This window comes from Amblyomma mixtum, chromosome 7, assembly GCF_055824585.1.
Source record: "Amblyomma mixtum isolate Tamu chromosome 7, ASM5582458v1, whole genome shotgun sequence".
Taxonomy (NCBI): Eukaryota; Metazoa; Arthropoda; class Arachnida; order Ixodida; family Ixodidae; genus Amblyomma; species Amblyomma mixtum.
The window spans coordinates 58580015-58607887 of NC_143018.1; the positions used below are offsets into that span (position 1 = coordinate 58580015).

A 27873-nucleotide genomic window follows, 5' to 3' on the forward strand; every position below is an offset into this window, starting at 1 on the left:
GCAGAGGTTCATCAATCATGATATGACACTAAATAAGAACCGCACGGATGCTGAATCAAAGCCCTCAATTTGTTGCAGGCTGCCTACGTGCCACACACCTCTTCTGGTCATGCCTTGAAGGCTGCCTCAACAGTGCTGTCTCTCTGAATATCTCCGACGCATGGTCTGCACGCCGAGTCTCAAAATTCTCGCAGGCAAGAACAGTTTACGGCTCGCAACAAGGCGGCCGCGGAATTCTCTTTACGTATAGTGCTCTTCTCGACACTCCTTTTGTTCTTCATGCGCGGGCAAACGCCTTTTCAACACATTCGCCCGCACGACACCACTTCAGTTCCTGTTGCATGCGCCCTTGCGCCACATATAGGCACCTAAACTACGCACACAACGTCACAACACCAACTGATATGCATAACAACACCAAAGATATGCATCCGATCACTACAAAAGTAATGATATCACTCGAAGAAGACTACCACCCATCTTCCAACATATACTACCCATACAACCACGACCATATTTATCAGTGCTGCCATGACGACTACACGCATAACGACACCACTAGTTCAGCTGTCGCTATAATACAAGGAAGAGCACCGAGTATACCACCCTACTTCACTATGGAAACGATGGTCTACAACCCCAAACCCCATCCTTGCATTACACAAACTCCCTAACCGAAGCAAGCACCAACATTGCACAAAGTACAGCCTTCTGATAATCCGCGTCACAATCATGATCAAGTGTCAAGTGCTACAGTGAGGCCTTCGCTAGCGAGAGCTAGTACATGGGCAACAAACAGGACGGCCAGCATCAAGAGCTTCAAAAAGAGCAACAGAACAACAACCTTTGAACAACTGAAGATAAAGGAACAAGAAGACTAATAAGTTAACATCGAAGTGCTATGGATGCAAATAACTAGTCGGGGAGAGCTGCCCTGATCGCAGAACATAAGGATCCACGATCAAAACAAAAGCGACAAACTGCACTTCTGTCTTTTACTACAGTACTAGAAAGAAACGCAAAAAGCGAATCCCTGAAGACGATTTGGAGAATATGCAATGCATCAAATATGTGCGATGTTATTCTTCCGAAGCCCATGTCTTTAGTACACTGAGTGCAACGGAAGCCCGCGGAATGCATGATGAACGCTTCCTCAGGCGTCGATGCGCAGCGTCTGTTCGAATGCTACCTTGCAACATTGCGCAAAGAGACTTCCTTGGTGCCCACAGCGGCACTCCTACTGTTTTTCATGCTGGCGATGAAGCAAATCGGACAGTCCGTGCGGCGACGGTGGTGATTGCTCGTGCATGCGCTGTTGGCGATCCTGACGCTTCACACTCGCCACACACACCATAAAAGCGCCACATAGTCACACTGCACCAGAAAAACCACGCCACGTCGAACAGCTACAGGGAAATGGCACACACCATTAACGACAAATAGAACATAAGCACAAGCACTACACGCGACTGGTGATTCTGCCATTCCCTCGGTTGCTCGAACAAAGCTCTAAGAAACCCCACAGTAGTGTTCGCGAACGACCATTCTTTATAGCGAACGCAGCAACGAAAACATGTGGTTGCCAATACAACACAGACACCCGCTACCGTGAGACACAACAGGGCTAACACCTCACAGTCAGGACGCCTGTCAGTGGAACCACTGCAGAATGCACAACCACACTCAGTTGAAACGCTATTATCACAACGGCGACACTATGGGACTATTAGTACTGTCGACTCAAGCTTTATGCAGTAATCAGATCTGTGTTTGCGACATACGTGAAAGAGGGAGAGAGAAGAGAGGCGGACGGATGAGACTGGAGACACTAGGGGGAGAAGATGGCCGCAGATGTGACAGGACAGGGAGGGATGTAGGAACTGTGGCCTGCTGTCGGCGTGGTACTTTGGCGCCAGTGCATCCAAGCCGTCAAGAAGCGCCATAAACCCAAATGTAACACAGTTATTTCACCTTGTAATGCTACCATTACAAGGACGAGGACTAACATTGGAGGCACAACGGCAACAGTGGCGCAAAATTGGAAGCACCCGCGACCGGAAGCATGGAACTGACGAGGTTGTTCGCAACACGGACTGTCTCAATGCGGCCCTGACAAGCATCACCATGGACTGCGATAGCAGCTAGTATGCAACACGGTGAGTTCTTATGCCTTCTGGCTCATTTGTCTTATCGCAAAGTGAGAAACTTATGTTCAAAGAAAAATGGTCCAGAAAGCTTGTGTGGCGGTGGCGTGACACAAAATTATTGACAAGTAACCAGTGTCGCAACTTTGCGTTACTTATTTTCCCTCATGGTGACGTGTCAGGATGGAATGTTAGATATGAACGGAGAAACTCGACTGAAATGCAAATCAAAATTCGGCAGACATACTTTAAAGGCAGATGAACAAGTGTTCTGCATGCTTCTGGCGCTGTCGTGCTTAGTGACTGCGAAGCAATCGCGACGCTCATTTATAGCTTGATTGCACTCTGTCACCCCCTGGAGTCCTAGAATAAAGTACTCTGCGCATGTTGACATAGAACGATGATGCTGGAAATACCGAGGTTCCGACAGAGGTAGGTGAAAATCTTGATCCATATGTCCAAGTAATGCATGGCGTCATGCACAGATGCGTACCGAAAAAAAATTCGGTGCCGCCTCATTAGATGTTACCATATCCTCCGAATGTCGTTCCACAGACGGCGGATGCCGGCTTTTAAGATAATAGGACTTAGGCTGTCGCATTAAAACATCAGATCATCACAAGTACGGCGTCTCTGCAGGTGATCGGTCCAGGCCACCTGGTGGACATTTGCCGCGGATGGCTACGCTGCATCTTCGTGGAGTCAAGGCGTCTTGTCGTGGCGCTTTCCTAACCATGTCTGCTTCGCCTCGTTTGTCTGGGCGAAATCTGCGCATGCGGGAGGAATGTGCAGCGTCGCATCCAGGCAGCGACTGAAGTCACCGCCTGCCCGCTGTCCAGATCATCGGCAGCAACCCGTGTCCTTTTGAGAATGGCGGCCGATCTTCAAGTGACTCTTCAACACAGAACACGACATGGCCCTAACCAAAGCAAGCATGAATGAAGACAGCACAGCGGAATCGGCAGATGTAGGGACAGACCTTCTTCTTTCTGCAATACAGCGAAAACAAACACACGAAAGCAGAGCCTCGACAAGATGTGACGAGGACAAGAAAAGTCCGAAGACAACTTAGTTGACCTTTGACCAACAGCGTCAACAGAACCTGGAACAAGTTGGCTGGCAGCACTGCTGGTAGCACGACACAAGCGATAACCGAAGCTGCCTTTTTGTGCGATTCCTCAACACTAATGCCCGCACCATGGACCCCATAGAGGCCGACCCTTGATGCTGATCACATTGGACGTAGTACCGGTGAGCACAGCATTCGTTTGTCATTTTGGCAAAGCAGAAAAATAGCTAATGACCTTGACCTAATCGCAAGCTTTCTGGCGGAATCCCTTTACGCGCTTGTATTCTGGCGAAGTAAAAACGCACCCATAGTCTGCTAGCGATCGCACCAAGCATAGAAAATTCTTCATGTTCTGGGAATGTATAGTATCCTATACGGGCCTGTTCATAAGAGATCGGGAGAATACATGCCGAAGTGTGTACGAGAAGGCCTTCATTTTTAGAAACTGGTAACTGCGCTGTTTCTATATGCAGGAGTTATTGAGACCAACATTTATAGCATTGCTCATTTATTGATGCTTTTTCGATTAAATATTCAGGGGCCACTTTGACGATCTTAAGTGGGCGGTGCGGAAGCCTTTCCAGGCAACTTTGCTGGCGCTCTCTAGGCTTGGATATAAGCTTGTCAGCGCAATTACGCTCCGCCGGAGAATCGGGAGAGCTCTTGGGAGGCATCAGTCGCATCCGACTGCTGCATGGCGTCTGGCTAGAGAGCAGCGTGCACCAATGGCGCCACCTTAGCGCATGCGCAGTTATGCACCAACGAGACGACGGCCGTAGGGACACACGAGGCTGCTATGGGGTGACCTGCATTGGCTAGTCATGACTAATTAGTCATGGCCCATGACTAACCACTCATGATTGCTTGATAATTAAGTAGTCTTGATCGGTTAATGACTTACTTGCTATGACAGATTAGTTGATCACTGATTAATGTCTGGTTAGACATGAATTATTGGTTATGACTTTCACTATGGATGTAATCGTCGGACGGGCAGTCATGGCCGCGAGCAAAGGCTTTCGCCCAATAGTAAGTAATCACTATTGAACAAGCTATGAGTTCAGATGCTTTTTGTCCGGAGTGCCATTGGTCGGTGCTACGTGTAGCAAATTTCGCGAGCAGCTGCAGACGTTTACGGATCACTGGTAACCAAAATGGCGGAAACCTTTCTTAATAAGGTCAGTCTTCACCGTTATTGATTACATGCTTAATTTTTTTCGCATAAAGGTCCACCTCTGGACTCCATGCAGCTTTGGGTTAAAATTTACGAGGGATATAACAGAACGAAGATCGTATCAGTGACCAACAGAGTGATTAAGCAGCGTTATTTTTTTACAGTTTGTTGCAATCTGTAGTTTTCTTATTCAAAACAGTACAGTATGCAGGGATCAAGCATGCAGCGTATTGTAATATTTCCTCACCATGTCATGAGAACGTGCTTTACTCGCTCGACGGAGTCAGCACTGAATAATTCTAGAAGGCTTACCAAGGTTTATTTGCGGAATGATTTTCTTACTGTGATAGAGACAAGATTGGCACTCGGCGAAGATGACAGCATTGTCTGCGTGAAGCCTCGGCAACCTATGAGGCTCTTCATCCGCCCACCGCCGCGCCCACAATCCACATCCCCATCTCACCTAAACCGTCCAACCCACCCGTCACCATGAAAGCACCCAACTCTGCCCTCCAGGAGCGATACCCACCTTCAACCCAACTGCCCCCACAGCCCCCAGGGCCTCCGCCTGAAGCTCACGCAGCTACGGGAGCAAAGATGCGACTGCGAAATTCAATTTGGAGACGCAGTCTGAAAGCCAGCTGATCTCGAGAAGCACCACCCACCAGCTAACCCCTCCGGCTACCCACCCACCCCCAATCTCCATCTCCACCCTTCAGAAGCGTCCCCGATCGCTGCTCTTATGTGGCCTCAGCTAGGTGCTCGTCCTCCCCGGCGTCCTTCTCATCTTCCTCGCCCTGAGCGGCCGCGTAATCTTGGCGTCGAGATCAGCGTCGAGTGGTTCCCTGCTATGGCGTACAACTCGCAAAGCGATCCGTTTCCACTAGACGATTCCTAGCACTCCTGCCATCTTGTTACATCACATGTCTTAAACGCTTCTACGGCGACCTCATTGAAATGCACAGCGATGCAGAAAGGTATGCGTCCGTGAGTCGTCAAAGAATTCACAGCCTACTTAGGCGTATTGAAGCTCTTCACTATGCATCAATCTCGCCAGCGCGCGCAATTTCACTCAGTGCTCAGCTACAAACCAGCGTCGCCGCCGAGCGCTGATAAGTGCTTGCCTTGCTGATGAATAGCATCATCGTACTTGTGCTCGAAGGTTCTAAGTTTGTTGCTTTCCGGCGCACGCATTACGTGACGCAATGACAACTCACGCATCGCTGTCTCGCAACTCAAGTGCCGCCAGGACTGATGTGTGCCTCTCAAGCTGCAGAAAAGAACAACGAAGCCTGTTGTTGACGCATGCGCCGCCCTGGTGACAGTGCAGCGTACGAACAAACCAGGGGAGGGGGGGGGGGGATTTGTTAATATTCGTTTAGGTGGGTGGTGCTTCTGGAAGCTGAAGAAAGAATGCAGAGACGCCTGGCGATCATGGAGGGCAGCTGGCTTTCCCACTACGTCTTAGAATTTCGCCCTTGCTTGTTCGTTCCTGTGGTGTGCGAGCCTACATTTGGTGGAGACCTTGCGCATAGTGAATGTAAGAGGGTTGTTCGCGCGTAAAGCTACTAAATTGCAAAGCAGGATGATGGATGGCGCCTATGGAGGGCGGCGGTTGGTGGGTTGCCAGGCACCTAGCTAGGGGAGTAAATTGAGGAATGCGGCTTGTGTGGCGCGATTCTCGAATATGGAGGCTTCACTTCCGTAGGCAGAGAGACGGCGCCGTTTTCTCATGGTAAAACTAGTGCACCTTACGTAGTAAAGAATCTGCTAAAGGTGCGAGATTTTTCTTGCCCAGAAGCCGATGTTTAATGCACTCCCGGATCCTGCATTCAGTTTAGCACGTGTCTGAAATCATGGAGTTATTTCCGAATAACCGTTCATCCACACTGTAAACGCTTCATATTGCCGATCACTAAAGAATAACATTTATGCTCACACTTAAAAGAAATTACGAAAGGTGGCAGGCCCTGACGCTCAGCTTGGACTCGCATAAGCAAAAAAAGCCATTAGTCAAGCCTAGGCAAACCACAACATCGCAAAGGCTCCTAGCTGACTCCTTGCCTTGTAGGTTAAAACCAGCTCTAATTTGATTGAAGAAATAGTCCCCCCGCTCTCTACTGCACATAATGCGTGAGCTATGATATGTTCTCTAATGTAAGGTTCCAGATATTAATCCTGAAATTTTTTAAAACCTGCTTTGACAATGTATATGCAAGGGCGTGTTTTGCCACTGCTTTAGTATTCGATCATGAGCATTTAGGTAGGAAAGGTTGCGGTCTGGTCAACACATTTCGTAAACTGGCCGCATTCTTTTTTGCAGGCCTCCGTGCACCAAGGACTGCCTAGCAGCGTAACGCACATCACCTCTGGCGTGGCAAGGAGTGGCAACTGCTGCGCACCCTAGGCCACATCTTCAGATATCCCGACAGAAGACCTAGATCAAAAAAACTAATCCTTTGTTCCCAGAGCGGCACTCCTCCTGTTCTTCATGCTGGCTTCCAGCCATGCGGCAGTGAGCACTGTTGCTGTTTCTCATGCCGGCGGTCTGCTACCCGCTGCGCACCGACCACAAACACCATCCCGTTCGTCTAAAAAACTAACCACAACCGCTGAAACACAAAAACCACTTCACGAAGCCACAAAAACATGGCGACCGCAGCAATACACGAAGAACAAAGACAATACGAAACACAAGCGAACAAGAGGAAACAGAGAAAAATTGACTCGAAACATCGTCAGAACGTAACAAGCAACAGAGCTGCCGTTAAGCATAAACACGTTACAACACGCAACAAACTATTATAAGCAGAACGTGCAGAAACTCAAGGAACGTCCCATGGCGCAGTGACTAATAAAAAGGAGGACCATATTAGCGACGCCCATGCAGTTGAAACCCTGGTTTTAGACCCAAACGTAAATCCCCTTTGATCGCCGGAAACACCTTACTTTTCGAGAAGTATGGCCCGAGCGGGCGCCTGGTTATCGGCCCCAGTTACTAGTATTGCTGATACGAGTGGGACTGCTTTCATGCAGTTCCTCGAACTGAGGAGCGGCACCACTACTACTCATCAGGCGTTTTTTTTTTCGGCGCATTCTATTTTCTGTTCATGCGAGCGGGAAGAGGCTCCAAGCGGTGGTGCAATTTCTCATGCCGGTGGCAGCGAGCATCTATCAGACACCTTTTGTCCACCATAGCTGTAAGAAGAGCATAACGTTTTTGGGAGACCAAAGCCGCGACATTTTACAAATGAACAAGAAGCACTGGAACAAGTGTGACAACCTTAGAACACAGGGATCTCGACAGCCACTAACACGAGACGCAACGACTGCCAAAAAAGATAGTCTAGAAAATAGTCCCCACCTCTACCATCGCAGGCGTTTTTGTTACCAGGACATCAAAAACGACCAAATATCTAACACCAATACAACACTAACGAAGCAGCGGTATCGGTAACAGTGAAAAGATACACTAATAGAATCACATCAGCTATACGAACAGCACTTATAAATTACAACCGTGAAGACTGCGGACACCCGGAAGACCACTGCTACAACATGAACGTCCTGTGCACTGCGAACAGTCATCGCCCTGGTACGGAGCCGTCCAGAGCCGGCGATTCCACAGGACAAGGCGACTTGGTACGTATAAATGCACCCAGCCAACTTAGCATATGGAAGCTACGACCTTTATAGATTAAACGTAACTCGAAGCTTTTCTGAAGGTTCGGTCGTTTATTGACTCAGAAAGAACCCCTTTGCTCAGGTTCCCTTTTGAGTGCCGTTCACTGTCATAGGAACAGAGAATATGACTTTTACAAACGAAAAAGGTATCGTAGGTCATGAAGGCTTCAGTCTTCATGTTTACTTTTATTTACTTATTTTTTATTTATTAGTTACCTGCATCGTCCCGCAGGGCATTACAGCAGGGGCGGGGGGGTAGAGACTTCATCAGAGGTATAAAACATTTATTGCAGTGCATGGACAAATGCATCATTAAATGTGTTACATACAATGCTCGATGGCAAACTTTTCCAGTCTCGAACAGTTTTAACAGAAAAAGAATAACGCAAGATGTCACCCTTGCAAGAAAATTCCCTGACCTTCAAGCAGTGGTCCAGTCGCTTTGAGATATAATGCGTTGACTGGATATATTGTTCGCGGTTTATGCCAGTTTTCGAATAATAAATCTCATGGCAAAATTTCAGTCTGATGTACCTTCTATGGTCCTTCAACTCTTGCCATTTAAGTTTTTTTGCTTTCCGTCATACTAACTTGCCGATTATAACTACCAAGAACAAATCTAACAGCCTTATTCTGAATTTTCTCTAATTTGTCTACACACTCAGCTGTGTGTAGGTTCCAGCAAACACATCCATATTGAAGTGTTGAGCGTAGATGACTGAAATACAGCTGTTTTTTAGTTACTTGGTAAATGGCTAAAATTCCGCCCTAGAAAACCCAAATGTGATGCTGCCTTATTCGCAATATAATTATGTGCTTATTCCATCGTAAGTCCGATGTAAAAAGTACGCCTAGATATTTAAATGACTTGCTTATATTTAGAGTAAAATCATGAATTCTGTGCCTATACGGATGATTAGACGTTTTCTTGTGAATGTGACGTGAACAGTTTTGTTTATATTTAAGGACATGTTCCAACGCACACACAAGTCTGCTACGGTATCTAAATCAGTTTGCAGGATTTGCGAATGAGAAGTGGAATTTACTACTCTGTAAACAACACAATCATCGGCAAACATCCTGAATGAAGACTGTATGCCAATTGTAAAAGTGGTCCCAATACTGAGCCTTGGGGAACTCCCGACGTAACTGGTGCATACTCTTTAGAAATACCGTTCAGAACAACAGCCTGTTTTTGTAACGACAGATGTGCTGAAATAATTACTTTACAATCCAAGTTATATGATTTCAATTTGGAGGGAAGAAAACTGTGCGCGACAACAAAAAAAGTAGCCGCCTTCACAACCTGATGTAATTAGATTTTTTATTAACAGCACTCCCTCGCACATCCTTGCCCCTGTGTTCACCCCTGAGGGGTTAAATCATTTCGACCTGTATTGCATGATGATCTCTCTTACCACTTCACCTTTCGTCTCTGACAGGCCAGGAAACAGAATAAAAGACGGTCCGAAAATGGCTTTCCTTTTGTTCCGGACGCACCGGAGACGAAGTGTGGCCACCTACAGTCATGGAGACAGTGCAATGACCGGGTATCCACCACTTTGCAAAGCAGCCACCACAACTGTTGTCGGTCGGGGACAACGCTGAACATCTCGTGGCTCCAGTGACACAGCCCTTGGAACTGGGCTTCCAACCGTTGCCTCCGGTATCGCCACATTCCGTCTGGTGAGCGCAATCACACCACTCGCACTTGAAGCTGTTAAGCGTATTGTCCTTGTTAATGAGTATATCTTGGAAAGCCTGACGGAAACCCAAATCGGACGACCTCATAAACGATGGATGTGGTAGCATCGGCACAATAGATGCCCTGGATCATTGACATAACGCCTCACTCTCCAGTCAGAGGGGAAATAAAAAAAGATAGGTAGTGAAACCCGAGTGAACGTGTTGAAAGTGACGAGTGCACAAACGCTTGTTAGTCATTAGCAGATCTAGAACGTAAGGGGGTGGGCGAATGCGCAGTTAGGCATCGCGTGCTGCAAGACGGTTGGAGCCGCGCATAACTCTGCATAGCATCGATGAAGCCGTAGCTTCTGCAACATTGTTCAGTAGGCTGGGCATCCTAGAGCGACATTGCGGCCATTTGGTAGCTGTTAATGAGTGCTGGGTTCTTGCTGCGCCACTCGGTTAGAAGGTTGACATTCTGTTCTCCTTGACATTCACATCTGATCCCAGAACTCAAGAAGCGGCAAGCAAGAAACGAAAGAGAAAAGGGGATTAAGGCTTAAGGCATTGCTCTCATTAGCACGTGTAGCATGACGTCATGAAGCGTTGGCTAAATAAACTAGACCGCACGTAAAGTGGAAATATAACTAAAAATAAGAAAACAATATTGAGTTCTAGATGAAAACCGAACCAGGGTCACCGGCGTGCGACATGACGCGGCTGTATAACACAAAATTTAGAGTGTGATGACCTCACACCCGGGCCGAGTCACAATCCCTGCAGCGGGAGAACAGGAGAGGTGAACAATGACGGAAAGAGTTGCGTGGCACAAAAGCGCGTCCCCTCAAGCGACGACGCTGGTTTGAGCAAGGGATATCACAGATGCGGACCAAATCGCAGCGATGCCATCACTGCTTGATCTCAATGTGGTGGCAGTATTCCCCCCAAGAATTCTCCATAATACTGACCAACCTTTCGTCGTTCAGCGTTCCGTGTGGTATCATAGCATTTCTCTTTGCATACAGCTTACGTTTTGGTCAGGATGGAGTTAAGCATGCGAAAGGGGTTCGGATGTGCCTGCTTTCTAAGACTACATTTTCCCTTAAAGTGCTGTTGGACGCTGAGTTGCGTCAGGGTTTCGGGCAGATGACATATGCACCCTCAGTTGCATGCTCTAAAGCGCAGTTGAGATGTTCACAGAGATGTCTAGAACTGAGGGCTACTGCACCCTTTTATTTCCTCAAAACACATCTTTTCGCATTCCTCTACGGAAGCAGGCTTAAATTCCCTCAGAATAGTCTGTCCGCTACGGTTAATTGCATTCCAAATGGCCTGCACGTGAGCGCGGGAGAAGGCTTTGAACGATGACCACCCGCGAACCACGCATGCAGTTCGTTGGAGAGAGGAAGGCAGAAGCACACGCAAGAAATACTCGATTTTTGTTCCAATGATGTTCAACTTTATGATCAGTTCAGTCGACGCATGACCAGAGAAATGTGAGCTGAAAGCGCGGCGTTTAATGCTGTAAATGTAAGGTATCCTGCTATTTGGAGCAATCCATTCCATTGTTTTTTGAGGGACCTTGATGGGCAGCGCCTTCTGTGTCCGTTTGTCCCTTGACATGAGTTTAATTAAACCGACAAAGGGAGTTAGGATGGAATACTTTTTTTATGGTTTCTCGAAAAACATTTTTCTCCACAGTTACTTTGAAGTGCAAGACATTTAGATCTGCGATGAACGCTTTTGTGGAACGTACTGAATACGGTACAGAATAGGGATTGTATTCATACTCACTAAACCACATTGCTTCTAAAACGCCCCCCCCCCCTCTATTTGTTGCAGTTTGTTGTAGAAACCATGAGGGCTACCTCTTCTCGTCAGGGTTCGAAGACTGCCTTGTCGGCGCCGCCTGTGCGCGCACCTCCGATGATCTGCTTCACACAGATGTACTACGATCACCATATCTGAGGAGCTATGCTCACTTCCACGCCTGGCGACGCGGCGGCCATATGATTTCCTGTGCATGGTGAACTTTTCGGCACTCCTTTTGTTCTTCATGCTCGGGCAAACGCCTTTTCAACACATTCGCCCGTGCGGCACCACTACTGTTCCTGTTGCTGAGCGCCATCCAACGGCGTTTCCCATAGAGGCGCAACGACACCGCTCACAGCGCCAGCTCCGAAGGACAAACACCTACAAAGAACACTAACAGACCTACAGCGTGTCCACTACACGAGTAACGACACACCATTCCAGAAAACAGACCTACAGCCCATTCACTACACAATTCATGGCACGACTCCCAGCATCCTCACTGCGCACGACACGAGCCGCTAGGCACCCACCAAGATAAACAACTTGTGCAGTCACAACGATATTCATCGTAACTTGCCTCACTACACCAGTAACCACAACACCAGCTTAACATCTTGTCAGGCACAACTACGTCAGGGGAGCCCGTTCTCCCAGAGCAGGCACTACGCCACTTGCTTGCCTTGTAATACTGAAGCATTATATGTCCCATTAGCACAAAAGCCGTAGTCTGTTGCCGTGCCTAAGGCATGTAATCCTCGAATGACCTCACCATGCTCTCTCATGACGTCAGAAGTAGGCCATAAGATAGTGTCGTCGACAGCAAAGGAGAAACAACAACTCCGTTCGAAGATAATGGGAATTGAACCATGGACCTCCATATTGCGAGGCGTGCACAGAACACATAGACCATAAAACGCCACCTTTTCACGAAGAAACATCAACGTAGCGTATGCGTCTCCTTAAGACTGTATGCTAATTATTAGGTATCATTAGAAAGAAAGAACTTTTGAGGATGGATCCGTGGTACCTTTATCTTGCAAAAGGTCTCGAGCTTGAAGGACGCCCATGTAGCTAGGAACCATTACATGCCAACTGTTTTAGCTAGTGCCAGGAGCTAGCCGACCAGAAAGTACATAGGCGTTAACAGCTTTTCAGTGCGATTTATTATAGTAAAAATTTAGTTAAAATCATTTGCATCTTTAAGGAACCAGCAAAAACTAATTTTATTTAGTTCCAGCACATGACTCAGTGGCTGTGGAATTCGGCTGTTGGGCTAAGGCTGCAGAATCGAAAGCTGGGCGGGGGAACCACGTCTGTTGAAGGTAAAATGCAAAAGCGTCCATCTACGTGTGATGCCAGCGCTTGTGAATCGTCCATCATAAAATTCCCGAAGAACGTAACAAAATCGCCAAACATTTTTTTTTTATTTTTGTCGCTGTCAGACTTAAAACCTTCGCTATAGGCACGAAATGCTTTTTATAGGCAACTGCCCTCTAGCGCTGAAAAAGCAACCTATGCAATTGCAGACCGACTGTGTTTGGCTGTGGAGCAGTGCAACATCGGGCGCGAAAAGTTTGGCGATTTTGATGCAATCTTCCATGACGAGCACAGTTCGAGGCAGGAGAATAGGGTTAAAACATTGATGGAGCTATACCCTATGATGCTTCATATCCAATGTGCTGGTTTGGAACGCTAAACGCCAAATATTATAATTATCCTGATTCCTAACTAGCGGCGGATAGAAGCTGTCACCTACGAGATATAATAAATATCATTCATAGTTATACATTTATAAGGTAACTGAAATGCGTAAAATGCTTGCTGCAGGTCAGCTCAGAGTGAAAATACTGGCTAACTCGTAGAGACCACTAGGTCACTAAAAAATTGTGAGTGTAGCTTGCTAACGTTGAAGAACGAAATTTATTTTTTTACTTTCTTCATTTGCCTTTTGAGACACAGTTGTATTGGGAGCTGCTGCAAGACTAATTATTCATGTTATAGCCCATGTGTTTCTTTAGTACGTTAAATCTCACACTTGTTAAGGTCCAAATATTATTGTATGTTTTTGGACGAAAGATAGTTTGGTCATTTAGGATGTAGTCACGTAGAACACTATCAAAGAGCGCAGAAAGTGCGAGCTACATCGGTAGGCAGAGGAATTCAAAACCGCCTGTCACGAATTCAGGGTATTGAACATACTTGCGTGATGGCCATTGCTGACAACCTGCAAAAACATTTTTGGCATGAAAAAATGCACGCTGGATGTAAGCCACGGACCGGTCCCCTAAACATTACCGCTACGCGCTACGCTGCTTTTGCCTGAGCTCTGGAATACGGTGTTTTATATAAGCGCGCTTACTAATTAGCCACGTCTCTTTGTCCTTGCTCGTGAGATGGTCGGTGAAGCGAACAAGAGGACTGTCTTTGATGCCTCCCGCGACCATCCGCCCCACAAACACATCGGTCATCAATCCTGCTCTTCATGCAAAAGACAGTGTCCGTGAGCGAAACCCCCAGAGAGATTACCCGGAAATACTATAGCTAAATGAAACACAAACTACGCAATACGAAGTCATCTTCATACTCGCAGCATAATCACGACCACGATCAAGTGTCGTACGCTAACGAGCTTTAGCACGTGGACAACCTGTACCAACAACACAGCCCTGTAGGTGGTACAACGCACACTAACATCAGGCAAAACGCAACCACAGCCCTACGCCAATCTCTACTGCCAAGATGAAGCTGCAGTTATTCGGGCGTTCGGACAAATTCAAGAACCAGAGGCCATGAATAGCGCAAGGCGGGAAGTCTGGTGTGGAAGCGCTATGTTCAAAGGCCTTCACTCATAGCCTCTCCCATTGTTATGATCCCGGAGACCGATGCTGACGGCGGCGACAGACGAGCGACAGCGAAAGTGAGTATGGCATACTTTCTCCTAAAGGTGCAGAACAGAAGCTGAATGCCCCAGCAGTTGAATAAGTTCAATCCTTTCCGACGGCTCATATAAAATAACATATCCGTTACTTGGAGCTTTCACAACATATTATTTAGCTTCCAAACTCAAAGAAACTGATTCAAGCAATAATTTTGTATGCAAGCCGAAATGAGACTCAAGGTTGTTTTTGAAAAACAAAATCAGTCAGAATGATAGCTGCAGTTCCATGCAGCGTCTACGCCATGAAAGCTTTTAGAGTGCCCGTCGTATGTTATGCACTTAAGCAGCAAGGCTTTATTCGTAATGTTTCTATAGGTTGTGCAACTGCACCACAATAGTATCATTATCAAGACTGGAAGTACGGCAAGTTTATAGTAACAGCCTTTGAAAACATGGTGCAATGATGTTGTGATCCTACTGCGTTAAGAAAAAGTAATTATGATAGTGTCAGGGATTGCTTTTGTTGACGATATTCGCTCTGACTACCCATATGTCGCAAGCAAAATTCGTTTCCGGCCTATCAACAGTGTCCTAAATTTTTTTACGTATCATTTACTTAATAACACAATCTGGCGGGCTAGTTGGTGGGAATCCATACGATTTCAGCAGCGCGAACACAGTTAGGAAAAGACAGAAGGCGGACAGCGCTCTGTCCTGTGCGCCTTCAGTCTTTTCCTAACTGTGTTCGCGCTGCTGAAATCGTATAATTTACTTGTCAGGGGCGGAATACATCATTCTTTCATAAACAGACTCCCCGAATTTCTGCGTTGCTGCTTTCTTTTTGCAGGGCTTCAAGCACTAAACAGTCATCACTGCTGGCGACGTCTGCAGTGGAGTCTGTGCGCCGAGACCATGAAAATTTGTGAAATGCATCGCGAACGTGCGTTTGCAAGTCTAAGCCAGCAGTCATTTCAAATGAGACAATCCAGCCTAGTATCCAAGAGACCTACTTGATTACCACAGCGTCACTCCTCCTGTTCTTCATGCTGGTGACAATCGACGTCTACCTCGCAGTCGGTCTAACGACTCTTCTGTTCTTCCTGATGCCTTCCTGATCAGACAACCACTACAAACCGCAATTTAACAGCCGAGACGTCATCTCGTACGACGACCGCCGCCATTACAAGAACTACAGGACTAAGGCCGATGGCGCAACGGCAACGGTAACCTACGCCACACGAAGCATCCCAAGCAGAGCCTGGGCACCGAAGACAGTGCTTTTCACTGTGGGAAGTGATTGCTGCTGTGGCTCTGACCAGGAACCATCCTGCCTGCGACGATTGCAGAGGACACGAGATTCACACGCAAAATGTGAGTTAATAAGCCTCTGGTTTATCGTAGATCGAAAGGTCGGAATGTTTTTTTTTTTTTGCAGGCTGCCACAATCTTAGGACTGCTTTGCTGCCAAGTCGGGAAGACGTGTGCCGTGACCTGTATAGGCAGCTGCGGACAGACAGCCATCTAGCCCATGCTCTTGCATACCCGTAGCGACTGATCCTGGTGGCCGGAACCGCCACCTCTCCGGTTCTTGGTGACAGCAATAAGCACTTCCTGACCATTCGTTTCAGGGGCACCACAACAGGTAAGATCTTAACTGGAACACTGAGACCGAAAATCGCGAACCCACAGCGCCCACGCTCTCAGAAGCAAAACAAAAAATGCTAAGGCGCAAAAGCATCACTTCCACAAGCACGGCTGCCAAGACCACAGGAGTAGTTAATTCTGGGGCAAGTTTTATCGAACGCGTACACGCAACCACATCAAAATACAAGCATGATAACATATGTTAACACCATGATGCGCAACAGCAGCCACAGCGTACAGCTGCAAGTACAAGCATTGCTATCAACATGGAAGTCACACCGCCCGACACAAAAAATCATGGGAAAGAGAAAAATACTATTAATTCCAATAAGGTAGAAGGAGTGGCAAACCTTAAAGGTCAAGATTCCAGGAAGTGCCATGTCACAACCCTTAAAGGGCTATAGGCACCATATTTTTGTTTGCGTGTTTTCCTCCAAATGATGCGCTAGACATTGATATAGACGAAGCACCCTGCGATATTTGTCTAGGACCGCTAAATAATTTAATTTAGTTTCGTGAACCCCGAGCACAACAGGGAGCGGAGGTTGGTGAGGGCCAGAGCTCTCGTGGACCTCCACGCCAGAGAAGAAGGCGCCGCCTACGTGGACGCGGCAGAGTATCAAGGGAGCACCGACGCATACGCGGCGGTGGTTGTCGGGGCATCGACGGGTGCAATGAAGACCGCGGTGAGCGTCCGGACTCGAGAAGCGCACCGGGCGGAGGAGGTGGCCATCGCCTTGGCCGTTTCCGACCCCGGATGTACTACAGTGTTGTGTGACTCTAGAACGGCAGTGAAGAACTACGCCAAGGGTAGGGTATGTAGTGAGGCCGCGCGCATACTGCGCAAGGCCGAAGACATCGGACGCAACAGTCCTGTGGTGATCAAGTGGTTTCCGAACCACATGGGCAGTGACGTGTCGGTACGCGGAAACGTGAACCACAACGAGTCGGCCAACTCGGCCGCGCGAGGACTAACCAACCGCGCGGCTGAAAGTACGGCCGACTCGGAGTCCTGGTCGCGACGCAGTGCCAAGGACAAGATGACAACGAAATAGTGAAATGGTACAGACTGAACAGACTATGCCGCCACCTCACCAGGGGCTTACCCGGAAGGAGGCAGTGTTATATAGACAGTTACAGACGGGGTCCCTGCTCACCCCGGTGCTAGCTAAGCACGTGTGTCCGAGTGTGTACGCGAGTGACATACGCAGACTGTGCGCGAAGGAGAGAGCCACCGCGGCTCACATCCTTTGGGACTGTAGCGTAAATCCGCGCGAAGCCAGCGAGAAGACGACGATCCCGCCGCAGCTAGAGGCTGCAACGAGGAGCTGTGATCATAAGACACAACTCAAGGCCGTCCAGCAGGTCTCGGCAGCTCTCGAGAGGCAGCGACCGAGCGAAACCGAGGAGAGGGGGGCGGCACCCCCAGGAAGGGGGCGGCGGCCCTCTCGAACCCGTGGAAGTAGCGAGGGACGTAACAAGACCTCGAGGAGCACAACGCACGAGATTGACGTAGTGGCCGCGTCGCGGTAAAAGCTTGTCCTCCCTGCTTGGAGGGAGCCTAACCGACTCTGCAGGCTTTCTAAATAAAAGTTGTTCTCTCTCTCTCTCTTCTTTACGCTTTTTTGGTTTGATCAACCGAACGATGGCTGTTACGTGTGACCTATTCTTTTGTGAAACATCGATTTGATGATAAGCGCAGAATCGTTTTTTTGCATTCTTTTGCAAATGCGGTGGGACAAGAGGGCCCACTTGAAAGGCCGCAGGAAGAATTGCAGTAATCAAAGACTTTCATTCTAATTTGAAAATATCAGGTCCAACCCTGGGTGCTCACATTGTCCACTATGGTTCAAAATAAGCGCCTTTAATTAAATTGGCCGCTTTTATTAGGGCTGTGAGAAATAGCAGCTATACTAACGCATCTCCTGCTTGACTACAGGCAGCTGAATATTGACAGAATATATTCTGCTATAGGCAGAATATTGTTAAATTTGGCGTTCAGCCTGTAATTTACAATTTAATTTTCAGTGCCATATAATGAAATGTCAAGCATCCCTCTTAAACCTGTAACAAGTGAATACGGTTAACTTTCAGGACGTTTGTTAGGGAGAGCTGCGTTGCTCCTCCTCCCTATACGTTACATCTGGCGGAACTCTCAACCAGTCGATATATCACACTGCTTTGATTTTTGCGTGTAGTCTGGTACATCTCAAGAACGCAGCGGCTGTTCCCCATGAATGAATCCCCTTACAGCCAGCGGCGTCGCGCGATTCTCACGACCCTGCTAGCCTGGTAATGCACGGAGCGGCGCCACCGCGGAGAGTGTTGTCTATGCCCGATAATAGAGAGAACGGATAATCCCCTCATCTACCACTCCATTTTATCACACTACCAGGATTATGAGAACCGGCCGACGCCATTCCCTGGAAGGGCTCCTTTGACGGGGAAAAATGGTTGCGTTCTTAAGTTGTGTCCGATTACGGTCAGACATTACGCAGCTTTCACAGTGACTTGGAAGCTCGAGTGCTGATAGTTGGACAATGAACTAGTGTTGTTGCAGATAAGTTCGCTTCTTCTTTGCGTCGGTCCGGTTGGTGCAGCCGGAGCAGCTCGTAGTTCGCCTCCAATTGTGTTTTTTCAATGTCTTCTGAATTTCTCTTGTGGTCGTGTACATTTTCCTGCCATTTTTAACAGAATGAACATAATCAACTTTTGTTTGTTTGGCTTCATTGAGCTACGCCCAGGAACGTCAGTGGCACTGAGTGAGAACGGTGGCTTATGGTAAGCGTAGACTGCTTACAAAAGTGCAATATGTTCCTTTACTGCAGGTCTTCTCACACACTGAACTCTGCCGAGGTACCCACAAGTGGCGACAAGTGGCAGTGGTGTCTAATCGCCAGGAATGATGAAGCTATGTTTAAGGCGGAAGCAAGACAGTCCTCCATGGTCCTACAGCGGCGCTCCTCCTGTTCTTCATGCCGGCAGAAGTCGACTGCGTGTAGCGGCGTCGGCGCCATTTCTCATGCCAGTGGCGTCCAGCACACTGCCTGACACCTCAAATCCACCACAACCTGCAATTTCACTATAATTATTAGCCATCTAAGCCATAACAGTTCATACAGTAACAAAGTTAGAGCAACCACAACAATTACTTATAAAATTGTCATGATTCCACAACTCAAACCTTTAAAATTACCTCACTGACACACAACTGAGGCCAAAACAGACAGGCAAACAGTTGCACCTCCAACCATTGGACATTCCAAATGTAATTAATGTCTAATGCTATCATACCCTCTAAAACTAAGACAAGCTATTCATGATGACAAGATCGCACTCTAACACACGCACCGGCAACCGTGACCATAACAATCTTCTTAGTTTTCATAAAGACCTCGACTATACACGGAGAACTAATGTATTACAACCATCAGGACACTAGAAACAAGCACCATGAATACCTCTGGTACCGCAAAGACATCACTGCAGGGAACAACCAATAACATCCCACACAAAATTCCCAGCTGACATAAAGCGACCAAACCTGAACAAGCAGCATACATGAGCATTCCAATCATCAAGACTGCAGGCACAAGCATCTTAAGCGCCAAAGCTACTGACAAACCTTCACCGCAGGGGGTGACCTAAGACATCACTAGCTTAGAAACCCGCTAGAATATATCTAAAGGGCGATAGCTATACAAGCAACATGAATATATCTGTTATAATCATCGAGACGGCAGAAAGACAACTCTGGGACTACCATACACCAAAGACATCATAAGAGTGCAAAGCCGTAAATGAGTGCAGTGTTGAGTACGCCGAACTCTGATCATCCTGGTGCCGACAAGGCTCCCTTGCCTCCAATTCCAGTGGAGAAGGCTGCACGGGCTGTACAAATGGAGCCGACCTGTTTCACAAGCGCTTAAAAAAGGTACTTCCAGAATTTTGTCACCTTGTGAATAACGGCACTTGAGAATTCTCGCTAGGAAAGGTGATAGTGCTAGCGAAGGTGTCACGTCGTTGATTGCGGTTGTTTAATAGTTCAAGGGCAGGAAAATATAATAATCATATTCATGCTGTATTCAATCTTCATCCGAAATGTTGAGCTGTATCTGTGCGGCTATCCTTTTCTTGCACGTGAACATAAGCTGGCGAGTCCTGTTGCCTGCCAAGATTTCATGGAGGCAAACCTTTAAACAGGTCAAACAACTTCGAGCCTTCGGAACCGCTTGGTATTTCTATTTAGAGCTAATAAAAGCCGCTCACACATGAATATTCACGTGAATGTGCTGGAGCACAACAGTCGTATAGTTGTATTTCTGCGATATATAGGCGAAAGACATGACAATAACAGAATCCCTGCAGGGTCTCTCAAGAATTAACTTTAACTCCCAGAATTTGCCCCGCGGTACAAGTCGACATAGGAGTCGCCGCAGTGGCTCAGTGGTTATAGCTCTCGGCTGCTGACCGGAAATACGCGAGTTCGATCCCGGCCGCGGCGGCCGAATGTTGATGGAGGCGAAATCTCTAGAATCCCGTGTACTGTGGGTGCAGGTTAATTGCGATCATATTTCTAAATTCCAGTGCTATGCTCATTCTAGTAACATTAAGGCGAGCATCAAACCACTGAATAAGGGCGGACCAGCTTTACGCAGGATTCAGAAGTGCGCGTTTCCGTGTTCCATATGTGTCAGCAAGAGCTCTACGCCGTTAGTCGCGGATTATCGATGTGCGGCTGCGAAGCTGAGTAACTGGAACATTTTAAATTCTGTCAATGATCAACATTTAGAAAACATGCGTTTTTATTTCCGCAGGCAGTGAAGACCCTGGGCGCAGCTCAGAAGCAGAGCCTCTTGGTCAAAGCCCCTGCCCGGCGTCTGCAGGATTAAGGCAGTCTTTCTGCCACCGAAAGCCACCTTCCGCGCCCACAGCGACACTCCTTTTGTTCTTCATGGTGCCAGCAATCGGCGCGACCCAGGAGCTTCTTGCGGTGCTGCTGTTTCTCATGCCGGCGGCGTCCCTCATCTTGCCAGCATTACATACCGACACCACGCCTCACTGCAACAGACTCAGCGAACGCAACACAACCAGCGCAGCCAGAAAAAAAGCATGAGCGAGGCCCAAGAACACTGTAAGAATTAAGTCACCATTCAAGGAGAGACAACAACGACGACAGAGACACAGTCAGTGTAGCCATACTCACGAACATAAACTTGACCCTTAATTGTATGACCCCGCAACCACCAACTGAAAAACAGCAGCGAACACAAACACATCGATCAAGAAAACAGCCAGCGAAGCGCACCGACCTGACACACCACAAACAATTATGACATTACTGCGTGCAAACACTATGATAACACAAGAATACTGCAGCACTAACTGCAGTCCGGCTCGGGCGACCTGTAAAGATTTAAAACATAACACCCAGCAACACCAACAGCCCATGTTTTACAGAAACTGAGATAACAAATAACATTATGAACTCCACAATACACTTGGACAGATGCCAATGGAACCACCTGCAGTTACTGCGACGAGCACGACCGCCAACACGACTACTGTTGGAATGCTGTGGGGATTCTGGCGACCTGTGTCACACGAGCATCACAACGTTTTGCTGTGCGGACGATCACCGCTGCGGGAGTGACAAGCCTTCGCCGCATCCTGAGATTCCAGTGCTGATGAAATTCACGTGCAGCACCGTGAGTTTATTCGCAGCCTCACTCGTTCCATAAGCGCTCAAGATAAAACCCTATTTAGCACGCAAGCAAGAAATTTCGGTAATTTTAGAGGAAGCAAAAGCCAGAAATCGGCATTAATAGGGATTAGGGTGGTGGGCAGATACTTTTAGGCTGTAATCTTTATCACCTTACCAACTTCTTTAAGTACATTGAGCCACATCTGCCTTTTTTAGGTTCTATACAATAGCCACAAAATGTGTTGGTTGGTTTATGGTGTTCCAAAGCTACTCGGGCTATGAGAGATGCCGTAGTGAAGAGCTCCGGAAGTTTCGACCACCTGTGGCTATTTGACGTGCACTGACGTCACATCGTACACTAAATATGACACGCATTTAGAAAACCTCACGTAAAACACACATTCGGAGGTCATTATTTTACTGTTTCTTGCTTTATAACAGCGTTATGCCTGTGCCTGCGTACCTTTTATTGCGAAAGCGTTACTAGTCCGATTACGAGAAAAGCCGGCGGAGTGTCCTTTTTCCAGACTGCATTCCGGCCAAAATTGTGAGCCGTAAGTCGTGCCACTTTCCAGGTGGTGTCATACGATTTCTCGTTGCCTATACCTTACAAGTGCTAGCCATCTTGAATGCTAGCCTGTGACAGGGATTCGAACCGACGACACATGCACTTTCAATCGCATTCCTTCCAAGGCGCTCTTCCTCTAACATATGGTTATGGTTGAGGAGTCCACCGAGAATGCGCTTTTTGCTTTCCTCAAAAGCCATTTTTTTTATCATAACGTCACTGGGACGTTTGTGGATTCCGCGTTCAGAGGCGTCTTCGTTCCATTTCTCAGTATGGAGCGTACGTTCGCCTTCACATAAAAAGAAAAAAAAACAGAAGGAAAACAGAAATCGTATGACACCGCCCCGAGGTCTGTGCGACAAACAGTTGCACACATCGTTAGTACGATTGTATGCGGAAAAACTGGTACATCCTCAGATCACCTGATGGCAGCCCATGCATTCTTTTTAACGCTTTTGGTGTCATCAAAAGGGTTGCGCATTTATTTTGTACGTCACTTTTAACTGTTATGAGTTATGAGAAAGTGCAGGCATCTTATCGCCAAACGGTACTTCTCCGGCATTCCGGCACATTTTCTCAAATATGAGGCTGAGAAAATATGCTACATATATACAAAACGTACAAAAACGCTGTGTAAACTTTGTCTGCAATCAGTTTTATAAATGTCGGCCTTTTAGCAAAAAACTGCTTGCGCAGGTTTCGTATTTTGAAAAAACATTAGTAAATTAGGGCGACATGGGGTCAGTATCCTTACCCTGAATCGCAACTGTCTATTTTCTGCAGGTTGACCCATCCGCTCTTCCTGCACCATCTATGTAGAGACTGGGAGGAAAAGCTCTGTGCTGACCATTCGAACATTGTGGCCGTTGAACTTCTTGTACGTCTGGCTCAAGTAGACACTCCCTGTGTTCATGCACTGGTGAACTACGCCGCTTCTCCATACTGACCCGGGCGGCATCAATCCTGTTCCTCTTGCTGGTGACTGTGTCCAGAAGTAGCCACCCTGTATGCCTTCTCCGCACGGCGGCATCCAACAAGCAAATTCAGCCACTGGACAGCCGCCCTGTCCTCCACCGAGTACGATCAGCGCTACGCGTTTTAGAGCTGCCATGGCAACTACACTCCGACTACATTCCAGCCTTCGCCCACATATGCGCTCAATGCAAACATTGAAACAAGAACATGAAGGTATCCGTTGATAGCCACAACCAAAATTGCACCAAAGGAACCCGTGCAATCACAGCTACCGTAAACACCGGCCCCGATGATTGCACGCATAACGCCACTATTCCAGCGGTCGATACCGTGCTCACATTGTCCTTCCTAATTCAAAGAACAACACGAAGGGTCTAGTCCTCCGCAACACTGCCAGAAAACAACTAACACAATTAGGAGTGTGCACTCCGGCACATTTACCGGGCAACAAGTACTGTTATCGTGCTGGCGGCCAAGAGTGCTGATATTATTCATGTATTTTCGAAGTGCGCATTTTAAACACAGTCACTGGAGCGGCATCAATTCTGTTCCTCTTGCGGGCTGCCGTGGGTCGCACTAGTCCACCATACAAGACTACTCCACACGCAATTATGGGCACAACACCAGTCAAGAAGCAGCTCCAGGCAGTGGACACCCACCAAAGCCAACCCCCTTCGAAAAACAGTTACAAAGAGCTGCCATGAAAACTACAATCAGAAAGCCACCTTCTGTTTGTAGACGTCACGGTAGCTGTTTTCTGTAGAAGCCTTAATTGTAGGTATTATTATCAGACGAAGCAGGCTTAATCACGATGATCACAACCAATAAATACTACACCAAAATTGAACACACAAATCAGAGCAGCCACGATGGCTACACGCGTAAAACCATCGTTCCCGCTGTTGCTGCCGCACTGGCGTGTTAACATCAGGCTACACCATTGTCGCAATGCAGCAGGTGTTTTTCAGGGCTTGTGCGGCACCAGCGCTGTTTTTCTTGCTGGTAGCCTACGAGCCTACATCCCGCGGACAACCGAACACCACAGCCAGCAAGCAACTCCAAACACTAGACACCCTTTTGGAAGTGTTTTGCGCTCACAACGGTGTGCCGTTACCAAAACATTTCCGTTAGTATGTGTAACTAACTCGTCCAAAACGCAACGCTTCTAATCTAGACACCCTCTTGAACCTGCAGCCATACTATAACAGCTATATACGACGTATGCCATGACGACTGCACGTCGAACACCACAGACACTTTGATTGTCATGTACACACATGATTAGCCCTATAAACTGAGACAGAACACGAGGGCAGGCCTAGGACGACTACAGCAAGCACTACACCAGAAACAACCCGTAAAATGACTGAGGTTAAGACAAGCCCCGACTATTACACACAAACCACATCACTATTCGAGCTGTGCTACTGTATGTGCACGAGCCTTAAACATTTAGACAAGAAGTTGAAGGCAATGGTCCACAACAACAATGCCAGGAAAAATCTAGTCGAGAACTACAACAATGCAGTCGGTGACTATGACTGGGAAACAGCATTGTCAATGTGTTGATGACGGCACTCGTGATGTTCTTCATGCATCGGCGAATTGTGCCTTTTCAGCACATTCGCTAGGGTGGCACCACTTATAATTTTCCACCCTATAAGCCTCCACCTCACGCACAGCACAACACAGCACGAACCAGCATGCAGTTTTAGGCATTATACACATCCACAAAGATGCTACATCCCTACAATCAGCTACATAGGAGAGCAGCTGCCATGACCACTACACGACAACATGCTCTCCCACACCACCATCACAACTGTCGCGAAGTAACAATAAGCTGTTAAATGTCAAACAACAACAAGAAGGTAAATAAAATAAGAACTATGCAATAATTACCAGTACAATCACAGCCACGTAAACGCGGCAGCCTTGTAATGATCCGAAGAACACGACGGCACTTGCAGCACATGCAGAAACAGCAGCTAGCGTTGCCGTTGTGATTACGACGTCACCTCTTATGTTCTTCATGTAGCGATGAAATGAGCCTGGCGAACATATATCCACCAGGACGGCACCGCTCCTACTCCTCCTGCTCGAGGCTGTTCGGCGCATTGGCTGCCCTGACGCCTGCACCACATGCACAGCCATTACTACAGCCAACAAGCACCTCCAAACCATAGACACCCGCCACAACCTGCACTCTGCATGATCACCGTTAAATGCATAACAGCTGCCATGACTGCACACATAAACGCACCTCCATCGGAGCTTTCGCGAACGCACAGCGCCTTTCGTGCAAGAATACGAACATACCCAGGCAAGGACTCTAACGAACATCGAGTATTGTATTCACAGCCATTTTAACGGGGGAATGCGGAGCTAACATCACAATTTTCACCAGAAAAACGTGTTTTTAAATTTGTTTTGGATTCTCGGTTCATAAAAAAAAAAAAACATTTCGCAAATCTTGCTTCTTATGTAAGAAATGTTTTTTTTTTTTTTCCCGAGACTGTGATACCCGTTTTTCGTCGAAAGCTCCTATGCACGGGGCCTTCTGGGCTTTCTACTACGAAGTTGCGGACACTTCTGCTCACCAAGTAAGCAAGTTTAGAGCACTGTTCAGTATTGTTGAGCATGGCTTAACTCTTTCCTGTCCGCGCCTATTCCCATCGATAGCCCGCTATCGATGGTTTCAAGTTCGTATTTTCCCGTTTTTTGAAGCGTTCTTGGACAACTAGCGGCATCCAGTGTGAAATAAAGGAACTCTTCTTTCAGTTTCGCTTTTGGTTTGACTTTTCCGCCAAGCGGTGATTTTTGAAGCCCCTCCGGAGTCAGCCGACCGGCGCTCCTTGTTTCCACCATGGCGTCGACGTCGCGCGCTGCTGCTGCGCCGAAACCGCGCGTTTCCACAAAAATCGATGCTCCTGAGAGTTCGTTTTTGGACGAGAACAGCAGCAGTGAGGATTCAGAAGACGACTTCGGCTCTTCAGACTTCAGCACCGACAGCGAAACTGCGTCAGACCGACCCGGAACGTCAACAGCCATGCCTCGGTAAGTTTCGCTTTCTCCCCCGAAATGTTCCGCTTTTGCTGCGCGCTTATCGGAAAAGATCAGAGTGTTCTGAAGGTCATAACTCTTATCTGCAGGGTGTCAACGTCTTTCGGGCGGGATTACTTGCCGCCGGCAGCGCAGAGAGTCGTGTTTTCGGCTCGAAGACAGCCAGGGGTCGACCTCGGCGTTGCGCGCCGGAGTGTCGCACGGCGCTCGGCGGCGCGGTCGTCAACAGCTTCATACTTTTTGACGCGCATCGCCAGGGGCATCCCGAAGAGCCAGAAATGTCGAGGACATCAAGATTTGATCAGTTCGCGTTCAGACTTGAATTGATCGAGCAACTCCTCGAATTTGATGAGCCACATCCTGAGGACCCCAATGTTCGCCCTCTGTATCCGCCGCGTGATTCACCTCAGGGGCTGCAGCACAAGCCGCAGAAAATGCAAAGTACCGGAACTGCAAACTGTGCTACGAAGAAAAAAAGGTGGAACAAAAAACAAATGTTTTCTGTGAGACGTGCGGCCAACCTCTGCTTTATGGCATCAAGGAACTGTTTCGCGCGGTGGCACGATAGTCACTAGGACTACTGTTTCCTTTCCTAGCCCAGCTAATACTGTTCGCAGCAAACTAAAATTTGCTGCAATGTTGCACCGATCCCTGTTGTAAAAAATTTATATTTTGAAATTTTTTTGTTTTATTTTTGTGACGAAACTTTGATGTTTTTGTGTGTTTTTTCTTTGTAACTACAATTTTCTTTCTGATAATTTTTTTTCATCTCTTACTCAATAAACATGTTGACTGCGACTAATAACAATGTGAAGAGAATTTCCTCCTCTACAATTCGGTACCATACACTCCTGTACCAAGCAAGTTTTGTTAAAGAAAAAAAAAATATTGATATGACCTGAAAACCACCATTTTCCCCGCGGAGGAAAGAGTTAAATGGCTAGTAACATTTTGTGCTAGTGTTTTGCGTGGTGTTCAGGCGTGATGCTTCTCCTGGGGCCGAATCCACGAAAGAGTTCGCTTTGGAACGCGTTCGCTTTCTCTCTTGCCACCTCGCTCCATTGGTCGTGTGTCGTCACCGCTGGTGGTGACGTCAGTTCAGGGAGGCGGTAACACGGATTTTGTTCACGTCACGAGACATGTCAATCACGTGAAAGAGAACTCGTTCGGTCGCTGTGTGCGGAACTCTGAAAGTGGCGTTCGCTTCAGCGCGAGGAGAGACATGCCGGTACCTCCCGCCGCCCCGGTGTTGTTCGCGGTGCTCAGCGAATGTGATCGGCCGCCCCGGCGGTCGCGCGTGCATGACAATCCTTTCGACATGCCTGACGATGCTTTCCGAAGGCACTTCAGGCTGTGGAAGCTACTTGTACGCCAGCTATGCGAAGAGCTCAAACCCCACCTTGGACCAACGAGGAAAAGTGCGCTCACAACAGAGCGCAAAGCACTCTGCGCCCTACGGTTCTTCGCTA

At 47.7% G+C, this 27873-nt stretch overlaps 1 protein-coding gene across 12 annotated transcripts in view; it reads left to right on the forward strand.

Moving 5' to 3' along the window:
- LOC149336182 (uncharacterized) overlaps positions 1 to 27236 on the forward strand; it is a 64790-nt gene extending 37554 nt beyond the window's left edge. For 9 of the 12 annotated variants that reach the window (XR_016284174.1, XR_016284169.1, XR_016284173.1 and 6 more), the window contains 10 exons: positions 79 to 2156; positions 2784 to 3395; positions 6711 to 8029; positions 9514 to 9757; positions 11600 to 14489; positions 15298 to 15821; positions 15886 to 16092; positions 18923 to 20028; positions 20912 to 21802; positions 23150 to 25033. Coding sequence is in view for 3 of the 12 variants with exons in the window: in XM_089552712.1 (XP_089408838.1) it covers positions 79 to 147 (69 nt within the window). In the remaining 9 variants the exon portion in view is untranslated. Of the gene's footprint in view, positions 1 to 78; positions 2157 to 2783; positions 3396 to 6710; positions 8030 to 9513; positions 9758 to 11599; positions 14490 to 15297; positions 15822 to 15885; positions 17588 to 18922; positions 20029 to 20911; positions 21803 to 23149; positions 26399 to 26493 lie in introns of those variants that run through there. The other 3 variants (XR_016284175.1, XM_089552709.1, XM_089552710.1) reach the window with 3 other exon arrangements.
- Positions 27237 to 27873: the final 637 nt, after the last annotated feature.